This window comes from Mus pahari, chromosome 10, assembly GCF_900095145.1.
Source record: "Mus pahari chromosome 10, PAHARI_EIJ_v1.1, whole genome shotgun sequence".
NCBI classification, from domain to species: Eukaryota; Metazoa; Chordata; class Mammalia; order Rodentia; family Muridae; genus Mus; species Mus pahari.
The window spans coordinates 108034395-108047042 of NC_034599.1; the positions used below are offsets into that span (position 1 = coordinate 108034395).

At 47.3% G+C, this 12648-nt stretch overlaps 1 protein-coding gene across 2 annotated transcripts in view; it reads left to right on the plus strand.

Annotated features, from left to right (window-relative positions):
• Nucleotides 1-12648, plus strand: part of Osbpl10 (oxysterol binding protein like 10) — a 244858-nt gene that overhangs the window by 70668 nt on the left and 161542 nt on the right. For both annotated transcript variants that reach the window (XM_021207052.1, XM_021207053.2), the window contains exons 2-3: nucleotides 7455-7630; nucleotides 12533-12612. In XM_021207052.1, coding sequence (XP_021062711.1) covers nucleotides 7455-7630; nucleotides 12533-12612 — 256 coding nt within the window. The remainder of the gene's footprint in view (nucleotides 1-7454; nucleotides 7631-12532; nucleotides 12613-12648) is intronic.

Below are 12648 nucleotides of genomic sequence, written 5' to 3' on the forward strand. Positions count from 1 at the left end.
CAACTTATAATAAGGACACATGCTCCACTATGTTCATAGCAGCTTTATTTATAATAGCCAGAAGCTGGAAAGAACCCAGATGTCCCTCAACAGAGGAATAGATACAGGATGCCGGGCGGTGGTGGCGCACGCCTTTAATCCCAGTGGGAGGCAGAGGCAGGTGGATTTCTGAGTTTGAGGCCAGCCTGGTAAACAAAGTGAATTTCAGGACAGCCAGGGCTATACAGAGAAACCCTATCTCGAAAAACAACAACAACAACAAAAAGAATAAATACAGGAAATGTGGTACATTTTCACAATGGAGTAATACTAAGCTATTAAAAACAATGAATTTATGAAATTCTTAGGCAAATGGGTGTATCTGGAGGATATCATCCTGAGTGAGGTAACCCAATCACAAAGGAACACACATGATATGCACTCANTGATACGTGGATATTAGCCCAGAAACCTAGAATACCCAAGATACAATTGGCAAAGCACATGAAACTCAAGAAGAAGGAAGACCAAAGTGTGGACACTTCATTCCTTCCTAGAAGGGAGAAAAATACTCATGGAAGGAGTTACAGAGTTTGGAGCTGAGACTGAAGGAAGGACCATCCAGAGACTGTTTCTGGCTTCTTAAGCCTCGCATAATTTTGAGGCCCTTCCCTGTCTTAGGGTGACTCATGCCATCCTTGATGCTGAGTAGTATTCCACCGTAGCTGTCCATCGCGCTCCATCTGCACACCAGCTGATGGATCACTGAATGGCTTCCAGTCCCCGCCCCCTGTAAGGAATGCCTCCCTGTGTGTTTGCATACATTTATTTGGTGTGGATTGATGTGTTCCACTCTGTTCAGTAGCTTGGTAGGAGCGCCTAACTGGGCTTCAGGGGAAGTTCATGCTTCCATCAATTGTCCCCATTCCTCCAGGCCCCACATTCTCACGACTTGCTATTGTATGTCTGTTTATTGTAGTCATTCCAGTGTGCATGTGAGACGGGTCTCATTGCAGCCTCATTTACGTATTGCTAACAACTACCACATGTCCCTTCTCATTTGCTTGTGCAGTGTTTCATCCTGGTGGCCATCCCAGTTTTGTTTCTGTCACAGTGATAATACACCTTGACAAAACGCAACCTAGGGAAGCCAGGGTTTCCTTTAGCTCCCTGTTTAGAGTTATGATACATTGTGACAGAGAAGTGGAGATAGCAGGAGCTTAAAACATCTGCACAGATCACAGCTGCAGTCAAGAGCATTGACTTGCCTGCCAGCTTCCCTAACATAGACCAGGACCAAAGGGCATGGTGGTGCCCACTTACAGGCTGAGTTTCCTCACCTCAGTGGATGAAATCAAGACAGTCTCCTCCTGGCATGCCTACAGGCTAGCCGGATTTATAATTAAAACCACCCAGCACAATTGCCAACTTCACTGGGATGGATCACCCACCTTCATATGGCTAAGGGTGTTTCCAGAGAGGCTTATCTGAGGAGGGGAGACCCACCCGCAGCGTAGATGGGACCATCATGGGCTGGGATCCTAGAATGAATCCACAGGAGAGGCGAGCTGACCAATGTTTCTCTTTCTCTGCTTCTTCATTACCGCTACCGTGTGTCCAGCTCCTCACACCCGTGCACCTGTGGGGAAGCTTTGCCACTTGAGCTGGCGATGTTCCCAGGAACATCGACCTGCCTGTCTCCCCAGATAGCACAATGCTGTTTCTGTTGGCCCGGCCTGGTTGAACTGCTAGCATAGCGGGACAGGCGTAGGAACAGCCAGACTCTGTCCTTGGGACAGTCTCAGCTGGGTATACAGCAGACACTGGGGGACAGAGCTGGTTAGCCTCCCTAGTCCATGCTGAAGAAAATGGAAGCCTCTATTAGGTAACCACTTTCCTCCTGCATGGCATGGCCTCTCCTAGCCTCTTTCCACACTGTAGGCAACATGCTCACCACTGTTCATTGAGGCCTCTTGGTGGGTGGGGAGTGAGGATGGCTTCCACTCCAGGCACCTTGGATTTCTTTCCTCTCTTCCCTTCACCATGCTCAAGGCTGTTTTAACCCTGTCCTCCCTCTTCTATTCTGGTTCTTCATCTGCAGTTCTCAGTTCCTCAGTCCTGGGAACCTCACAAGTTACACCATACTAACCCACTCGCTTCTGTCATGAGGCGGCGTCACACTTGGACTCTGAGTTTTCTTTTAGTGTGAATATCATCAGCTCTCACCTCCCGGCACCATAGTAGGTGCTCAATAAATTATCCTGAGAAATTGAGTGCGGCTGAGATGGCTCAGCTGGTTGGAATAGGACCTGCCTGCCACACCACCCTAAAGACCCAAGTTCAATTCCCAGGGCCCATATGATGGAGAGAACAGATTCTTGAAAGTTGTCTTGTGGCTGTGGCACCTGTGCACATGTGTGCATGAGTGTACACACACACTGCTATTGCTACTGATGCTAATTCTTAAATAAAGACAGACATCAAGGGCCCAGACTGTCACTGAGTTGGTAGAGCATTTAATAGGCATAGACTAAGCCCTAAATATGATTTCCAGAGCTTTATAAACCAGGTATGATAGCATACATGTGTTCAGTATTCAGGAGTTGAAGAATCAGAAATTTCTCATGCATAGCTTCACACTGATTTGCAGGCTATCCTGAGCTACATGAGCACCTGTTTTAGGGGGAGAAAAAGAAAAGGAAAGATAAATCAGGGAATCCTCGCAGCTGCAGTTTGGCTGTGGGACAAAGACTATCTCCTTCTAAACCTTGTGGAACGTTTCTGGGCTCTTTTGTCTTTAAGCATGATGTGAATACATTCACCCAGAACGCGTGATCTATATGAAAGAGAACAGCTGACCACCTTGAGGCTGAACATGAATTCCCATGTCAGTCAATCCTGACAACAGTCAGTTCGACAGGATTTGGAATCATGTAGGAGACACACCTCTGGGCCTGTCTACAGAGAAGTTTCCAGAAAGGTTTAACTGAGGAGGGAAGATGGGCGGCACCCTGAAAATGGGCGGCACCATCCCCTAGGCTGAGATTCTAGATGGGGGGGGGGGTGAGCCGAGCACCAGCGTTCATCTGTTTACTTACGTTCAGCTCTGGGTGCCATGTGGTGAGCTGCCTCCCGCTCCTGCAGCCGTGTCTGGCTCAGCACAATGGACTGTGAACTAAAACTGCTGCCTTCATTGTGAGTGTCGTCTCTGCATCAAGGAAAGTCACATGCTCTGCTAGGCTTGTTTCTGTGGCCCTCTTCTCCCTCAGAAAAGAACAAACACAGGCTATCCTCAAGTTCCATCTGGTTGGCTCTGTGGTAGATTCAGGGCACAGCAGGACCCCTGACTGCAGGTAGAGCCTTGGCTCAGGGCGCAGCACAGCCTGTGCTTGGGGATTCAGTGTGAGCACTGGGGTGGGGTTATGGTGTGAGTTTGGAAATGTAGTGTGCATGTCATGTCGGCAGAGGTTACATTTAGGTTTGTATTATGCGCATCGGGGGAAACGGTTTTGTCTATGTGATGGTTGGTTTTAAACTTCAACTTTGGCACAATCTAAAGTTAACCTGGGCTAGGCAGTGGTGGCGCACACCTTCAATCCCAGCACTTGGGAGGCAGAGGCAGGCGGATTTCTGAGTTCAAGGCCAGCTTGGTCTATAGAGTGAGTTCCAGGACAGTCAGGGCTATACAGAGAAACCCTGTCTCGAAAAACCAAACCAAACCAAGCCAAACCACCCCAAAAACAAGCAAACAAAAAACCAACCAAACAAACAAAAAAACCCCAAAACTCCAATAAAGTTAACCTGGGTAGAGTTTTACCTGAGAAATTATTCAGATTGGGCATGTCTGAGGGGATTGTCTTGATAGTTAACTGATGTAGGTAGACCCAGCCCACTGTGGGCAACACGATTTCCCATGAGGAAGTCCTGGGCTGTACAGGAGAGAAGTGGCAGAAAGTAAGGAAAGATTCATTTCTCTGCTCTCAACTGTGGCTATGATGTGGTAGACTCTAACCTGGGATTGTGAACCAAATAAACCCCAAACCTTTCTTCCCCTCTCTGGCTTTTTGGTCAGGGTATTTTATTATAGCAATTGAAATGAGACTAGAGGAGTCTGCATTTAGGATTGTAATGTGTATACTGGGAGGAGTTTACGGTCTATGTTTAGGATTAAATATATACACTGGGAAGGGATTGTTTTCTAAGCAGGCTGATCTGTGGGCCACAGAGATAATAGAATATTCTACAGAAGAAAGTCAGTCAGCTTTTGGCTTTTGCCAATAGGAATCAAGGTTCCAAATGCTCAGGTCCCTTGCCCATGAATGAGCATTAATGCGTATGGTTGTGTGTGCCCGGCAAGCATGAGTGAGGCTGTGGCTGCATAGACATGCCAGGTGTGGTTTGTGAGAGTGTGTGTGAGTGCCTGTGTATGGGAGTGTGAACACAGGTGTGTGATGTGCACAGGTGTGTGATGTGCACAGGTGTTGCGGGTTGTATGCACACCAGTGTGCACTTGGTGTTTCTCTGAAAGCACCAGGACATCTAAGGATGTTAGTCCTCAACCCTTCCAGAAGGGCCTGCCACCTGCCTAGGAGCCCTGCATCGCCTCTGCAGACAAAGGGAGGGGGCTTCCTTCTGGGTTGATCTTACTCTCTTCTTGCCCAAAACAATCCTTTACATTTAATTTAGCAAAGAAAATGTTCCCTATACATCATTTAGTTTACCTACATGGCAGGCAGTTTGCATATTAAAGATACACAAATAACACACACACACACACACACACACACACACACACACACACACACTGTAGAGGTTAGCTTTGTTTCCACTGTTCTCGGGAAGAGAAGGCCTTTAGAGATTTATCTGGCAATTTCATTTGGCTAATGCAGCCTAATCTAGAAATACGGTTAACTTTCCTCAGGATGAAAGCCATGACTTTCAGATATGGCTCCAGGCTGGACCCGACAGAGCTGTGACCCGGCAGGAAGCCAAGTTTAATTTCTTTCTTCCCAGGAGCTGTGACTAACAGAAATGGCTTTTCTCAATGCCAAGTGGATGACTGTCATCTGCCTGTAACTCCAGCTGACCTTACTTTCAAAGGCCATGTTGAAGAGACACCTTAACCAGACACTATCCCGTCCTCTGATAAATAAAAATCTCAACTATATTTCGAAAATAACTACGTGATCTTCTTTCTCCCCCTCTCCCTCCTTTCCCATACCTCCTCCCCCTTTCTCTCTCCCTCTCTTCTATTCCTCCTCTCTCCCTTCCTCTCTCCCTCCTCTCCTCTCCCTCCTCTCCCTTCCCTCCTCCCTCTCTTCCTCTCTCCCTCCTCTCCCATCCCTCCTTCTCTTTCTCTGAGTCAGGTCTCAAGAGATAACCTAGAATGGACTCAGGTTCACTATATGGCTGAGAAAGGCCACGAGCTCCTTACCTTTCTGCTCCGACCGTCCACATGCTGGAATTAAAGGCATGTGCCAACACACTTGGCTACTTATTTCTGTAGTTATTTTAACTTTGAGATGACTTATTTTATGTGTGTGGGTATTTTGCCTACATGTCTGTATACCATGTTCATGAGGTATCAATGAGGCCAAAGGAGGGCATTGGATGAGCTGTAACTGGTGTTATAGATAGTTATAAAGTGCATGTGGGTTCTGGGCCTTGAATTCATGTCCCCTGGAAGAGCAGCCAGTGCTCTGAACTACTTTAGCTGCCCCAATTTATTTATAAGACAGAGTCTTACAACATAACCCACATTGGCCTCTCATGTGAGGGAACCCTCCCGCCTCTACCTCCTGATCCCAGGGTTGCAGGTGTGAGCTCCTGGGCCCACCTAGCTTGAAAGGAGTACCTTGTTAACAGCCTTCATCAGTACAAACGGTTTATTTGTGCATTTATTTGTGCATTCGACTCTTGGGAGCCTGGAAGAGTGCGGTTGGCAGAATGTTTACTGAGCATGCACGAAGGCCCGGATTGGATCCCCAGAGCTGCTTAAACCAGGGTTGGTGCGTGTCTGTGAACCCAGCACTTGGCTGTCGGAAGCTGGAGGATTGCTTGATAGTTTGAGGCTCCTCTGGGTTATGTAGAAATTTATTCTTCCTTTCTCTAGAAAAATAACTGCATTTATACAGCACTTCACAATCTTCCGGACGGTTGTCTAACAAGCCATTTGGGAAAAAGTAATCAATTGTAAAAGGTTTCATTCTTAAATAGCTGTGATTACATATAAGCCGTAGTGTGTGGACCCTCGGGTGTAGCATCATTTCCCAAACCTCAGGACCCCTGCGTGACTCCTCTTGATTTTCCTGCTTCCTGCTAAGAGGTGTGGTGTGCTTGGTGCTGCAGATAGAACTTAGGGACTCCTACATGTGAGGCCTGTTCCCTACAACTGAGACTCCAATTCCTCCATCCCCCACCCCCCACCCCAAAGATCCTGGTGTTTGCTTTTGGCCTTAGTAATTTCTGAGACCCTTTGAAAAGACTTGTCACTGAAAGACTTGCATTGTGATAGCCAGTATGTTAAACCTGCTAGGGTCCATAGCAGGACACGTAGCACAGCATAACTTTCAGAGTGGGAGATATAGCTTAATGGTAAGGTGAGTGTTAGGCCCTGGTAGCAATACCCTGTGTGTGTGTGTGTGTGTGTGTGTGTGTGTGTGTGTGTTTCTCTTTGTGTATTGTGTATGTGTACATATGTGTCTGTGTCTGTATGTGTGTGTTTCTGTGTTTTTGTTTGTGTGTGTATGTATGTATGTAGGTAGGTAGGTAGGTAGGTAGGTGTCTCTGTGTGTGTCTGTGTGTCTGTATGTTTCTGTGTGTTGGTGTGTGTCTGTGTTTCTCTCTGTATGTGTGTGTCAGTGTTTGTGTGGGTGTATGTATGTGTGTCAGTGTTTGCGTGTGTGTATGTATGTGTGTCTCTGTGTTTGTGTGTGTATCTGTGTGTTTCTGTGTCTCTGTGTGTGTCTGTGTGTTTCTGTGTCTCTGTGTTTGTGTATGTGTCTGTGTGTTTCTGTGTCTGTGTGTTTCTGTGTGTCTGTGTATGTATAAAGACAAAGACATAGCCTTCACTCCAAAGGGACTAAGAGAGGGCTTATTCCACGCCAAGTGTGAGTCCATGGCCTGAGAACATAGGCTCAGTTTGCCCTGATAGGCAGAGGCCTCTGTGGAAATTGTTACATGAAGTCATAGAACGACGCTCACAGGTCGACAGGCCTTGCTGCTGGGTGGAGATGGCAGTTAGGCGCCAGGTGACATTTGCTGCCTGGCGATGTCCCCAGCTTCTGGCCTGCTGAAAACTCCTGCTCTTCCCAGAACCTCATGTGTCCCAGGATCCTCTCTGCTGTCACAGTTGATACCCTATTGTTTTCATGGTCCCACTGAGTCCCGGGAAGAGCCCTGGTCTCTGGCTTTGTAGATTGGGTGCGGGGGACTGGCTGGAGAGAGAAGTCATGTGCTGTGGTCTCTCTGTTCAGGTACTTTGTGCTGGATTTTGAGGCTGGCCTCCTGCAGTATTTTGTGAATGAACAGAGCAAGCACCAGAAGCCCCGAGGAGTCCTGTCTTTGTCTGGAGCCATCGTGTCCCTGAGCGACGAAGCTCCCCACATGCTGGTGGTGTACCCTGCCAATGGAGAGATGTACAAGCTGAGAGGTACGTTCCTGTCCTGGAGACGGCGTGAGGGCCTCTCGACGGCTTCACAGGGTTGCACTGATGGGCAGCTCTTCTGTGGGGAAATACCTTTAAAGCTGGAGAGATGACTCACTGGATACAGGCTCCTGCTGCCAAGCTGACAGCCTGAGTTTGATTCCTTGGTCTCTTGTGACGAAAGGAGAGAATTGAATCCCTGTAAATTGTCTTTTGACCTCCATAGGTGTGCTGTGGCATGGGTGAGCACATGTATACACACACACACACACACACACACACACACACACACACACACAAATGTGATTAAATAAGCACTAGGGAATCTGAAGAACAAAACAAGCCACCCCTTTTTAGTCCCAGCACTAGGAACACAGAGGCAGGAAGTCTCTTTGAGTTGAAGGTCACTTTAGTCTACACAGAGTTTCAGGCTATCCAGGAGATCCTGTATCAAAAACAAATAAAAAATAGCTTTAATAACTGGTGGGACACTGTGGTGACGCCACTACCCTCCCCAGGGTAGGGAAGTAGGACAAACCCTGGGAATTGCTTGTCAGGGAAGAGGGAGCTGTTGAAGTAGGCTCAGCACTGAAGATTTCCAGTATTCATTCAAGCCTCTCTCCCCAGCCCCTCTGTGTGTGTGTGTGTGCGCGCGCGCACGAATGCCTCTGTGCATGTGTGCACATCTCTTTGTGCACACATGTCTCTCTGTGTACATCTTTCTGTATATGTGTGTGTCTCTATGTATATATTTTTTTTAAGATTTATTTATTTATTTAATGTATATGAGTATGCTGTTGCTGTCTTCAGACACCCCAGAAGAGGGTATCAGATCCCATCACAGATGGTTGTGAGCCACCTTGTGGTTGCTGGGAATTGAACTCAGGATCTCTGGAAGATCAGTCAGTGCTCTTAATCGCTGCGCCATCTCTCCAGCCCTCTCACTCTCCAGCCCTCTCTGTATGTTTTGAATGCATGTCTGTGTGTGTGTGTGTGTATGTGCATGTGCCCCCCTCTCTCTTTGTGAGTACATGTCTCTCTCTCTCTCTCTGTACCCCCCCCCCCACATCAGTGTGTTTGTGTGTGTGTCTCCTCTAACCCCTGTTTCTTAGTCTTCACTCCATTGCCTCTTTGGGAGCTGTGCTCTATTAGCAGAGCAAACCTTTAAATGCCCAGCACCCTTTCCCCAAAGCTTCTCTCGAGCCTTCCCTTTGCAAAGGTTCTCCATGTTCCATCAGTCCAGCACGGTTGTGGCTCCTGCTGGCAGCCTGCTCTGTCAGCTTCCCTGACATTGTGGTGCCCCTCTGAAGACTGCACTTGAGGGACGACTGTGGAGCGGAGCCATTGTACATTAAAGCCATTGTACATTCTCAAGGCAGCTCCATTAGTCAGAAATGCTGGCCCTGATCACCGCAGGATGATTTAATTATCATTTTACCAGTGTTCTGCTATGGTTCTGATAAAATAATAAAATCAGCAGAAAGTGTGTGTGGGGGGGGAGTGCACATGTGCACTCATGTGTATGTGTGTGCATTCATGGGTATGTGTGCATTCATGGGTACACGCCCACATATGCATATACTGTTGCAGTAGTGACTTTTAGCCATGACAAAATACTTAACAACATTGCTTAAGGAGAGAAGGGTTTTTGTTGTTGTTGTTGTTGTTGTTTTTGTTTTGTTTTGTCTCACAGTATAAAGGATACAGTCCAACTTGGTGGGGACAACATGGTGGCCAGAGCAGGCAGCTGTTGGTCACATGGCGTTCACAGTCAGGAAGCAGATAGGTGTATGCTTGTTCTCAGTGCTCTTGTTTTTATTTTGTAGGAGTCTGAGCCTATGGGATGGTGAGCTCACCTTAGGTTGGGTCTTTCCCTCTCCGTTAGACCTCCCTGCAAATACCCTCGTGCACATGCTCAGAAGTTATGTTTCCATGGTGATCCTAAACCCAGTTGACTTGACAAAGATTAAGGGACTCATCTTCCCACGTGCCCCCCTCCCCCACCTCGACTAATGTTGTTTGTTTAAGGCCCAAGCAAAGCTGGGCTGTGTTAGTAGCTGACAATTTTGCCTTCTTACATAACCTTTTTAGTTTCTTCAAAGTGAGATTAAAGTACCAAAAGACAGACCCTCCTCCCGCCCTGGACCGTGCCTGGTGGTGGCTGTGAAGCCACGCTGAGGGCTTGGATTCCTAACTCTCAGTTCAATTTTCACTTGTTTTCCTGCCAAGCCTTACCACCCCAGAGATGGGACAAGTTAATCTCTCTGTATTATCTAGACACGAACCCTATCTCAGAAGCTATAAAACAACCCCAGCTGTAGCTGGAGGCTTTGCTTTGGGTCCTCTTTCGGGATTCCTGCAGCATCTCTTCCCGCTGGCTGGATTTATGTGGTCTTCGGTGACGTTTGGCCATTTATTGCTTAATAAATTGTTGGTGCAGAAACTATAGAAGGGAAAATTTAACAGTTCCTTTCTCCACATGTGTGGTTGATAGAGATACAAACCCACACAGAAGAGAATGCCAACTCGTTCTACAGTTGAACCATCCTGATTGGTTGGGGAATTATTAATATTCTGTGGATTATTGAACTCTGGTTTTTTAAAAAGATTTTTTTTTTATTTTCATTTTTAATTGTGCATATCTATACGTGAGTTTGAGCGTGTGAGTGCAATACCTGTAGAGGCCAGAAGAGGGCATTAGATCTCCTGGAGCTGGAGTTACAAGCAATTAAGAGTTGCCTGATGTAGGTGCTAGGAACCAAACGAGGGTCCTGTGTAAGGGCGGTATGTACTCTTAGCTGCTGAGTCAGCTCTCCAGCCCTTTCCAGTGATTTATTTATTTATTTATGTTTTGTTTAAGAGAAATTTAATAGTGAGTCTGAAATTATTGTCAAATTTTACATGGGATAGTCAGAAGTTTAGCTGAACTTTATCAGCTTTAAAAATGTCAGGATAGCCGGGCGTGGTGGCGCATGCCTTTAATCCCAGCACTCGGGAGGCAGAGGCAGGTGGATTTCTGAGTTCCAGGCCAGCCTGGTCTACAAAGTGAGTTCCAGGACAGCCAGGGCTATACAGAGAAACCCTGTCTCGAACCCCTCCCCCCCCCAAAAAAAAATGTCAGGATAGTTTCCCCGCATGTTATAGCCTCTCTGTGTCCTAGCACCAGGTAGTCTAGTCTCTCATTTCCCTGAACATGCTGGCGCTGGCTCAGTCTGTCATTTGCTTGCATTGTGCACCTGTACATGACATGTCAGAAGGTCAGAAGAGCATGCCGGATCCCTTGGCACAGACAGCTGTGCGCTGAGCCACCTTGTGGGTGCTGGGAACCCACGCTGGGCCCTCAGCAGGAGCAGCTAATGCTCTGAAGTGCTGAGCACTCTCTCCAGCCCTAACTCTGCCCTGCTTTACTTGAAGGCTCAGGCTGAAGCGGAGTCTTGGCAAAGGACACTTGGACTCACCTTTCTAAACAGGTCTAATTATCCATGGGAAGAAATATTTGTGCAGGGTTCCCTTTTGTACCATTAGTTTTCTATCAGTATTATGTTGTTAATTGCTGTTGATGACTTAGGTGTGTATGGAATATATATGTTCATGATACCTTTTTTGTTTGTTTGTTTGTTTTGAGACAGGGTTTCTCTGTGTAGTCCTGGCTGTCCTGGAACTCACTCTGTAGACCAGGCTGGCCTCGAACTCAGAAATCCGCCTGCCTCTGCCTCCCAAGTGCTGGGATTAAAGGCATGCACCACCATGCCCGGCTTGTTCATGATATCTTAAGAATAATTACATGTATTATTTGAGACATGGGGTATACATGGGAGAATGTGACCATATGATTGTCTTGTGCGTTAATTTCTCTCTCTCTGTAAAGTTCTCTCTCTCTCTCTCTCTCTCTCTCTCTCTCTCTCTCTCTGTGTGTGTGTGTGTGTGTGTGTGTGTGTGCATGTGTGTGTGTAGGCCAGAGGTCAACTTTGCTGTCTTCCTTAATCATTTGCCACTTTACATTTTTGCAGTAGAGTCTCTCTTTGAACCCAGAGCTCACCAACTCCACCAGGCTGGTTGTCCATCAAGCCCCAGGCATCCTCCCAGCTCTGCATCCCAGCTGGAGCTCTAGGAATGTGACACAGTGCCTGGCTTTTTACATGTGTGCGCAGGATCTGAACCCAGGCCCTCATGCTTGTACATCAAGTGCCTTACCCACTGTACCATCCTCCCTCTCAATGCCCTCTCCCAACCTTTTTTAAGAAGATGAGGTCTCACTCTGGGCTCCAGCCACACTGGCATGGAAGTCCATTCTTTAAGCCTTGTTGGCTCAGACCCCAGATCCTTTTGCTTCAGCCTCCTGAGCTAGGATCTCAGGCATGTGCTGCCATGCCCAGCAAGTTCTTACTACCTTCATTAATGCCACAGCCAGCCTTAATGTCTCTGGGAGAAAAGTCTGAGGGGCTCTGAGGCAGCATTTGGTATCTTCCTCCGTAGTCCTTAAGCAAATCTCTGAGAATGCTTCTGTTTAACAAAGGATGCTGGAAGACTGTACCTGGAACCTTTCATTAGCCACAGGAGGTACAGAAGCATTTAAAACCAGTACCAGTGCTGTCCCTGCTGCCTCTTTATGTGACAAAGTAACTTTTCCAGAGGAGGCTTAAAAAAAAAAGGCCTAATCATTAGCTACTGTAACTGGCATTTTGGAAGGCATTTTTAGGGTGTGATGTCTGAGTGCCCTTTGTGAGTTTTGTTGTTTGTTTTTTCCTTTGGGGTGTTAGAGAATGTCTGTGTTTGTGTTTCTCCTCCCCCCCCCCCGTCCTCCCGCTCCCTCTCTGGGTCTCCATCTTCCATAGGTGGGCGTCCAAATCAGTTGCTGTGCTTGTGAACAACCCGCAAGTCTTCCTTTCTCCTTCTTCTCTATTTTAGCTGCTGACTCGAAGGAGAAGCAGTTGTGGGTGACTCAGCTTCGAGCGTGCGCCAAATACCACATGGAGATGAGTTCCAAGGTAGGTAAACGGAGGAGGAGGAGGAGGAGGAGGAGG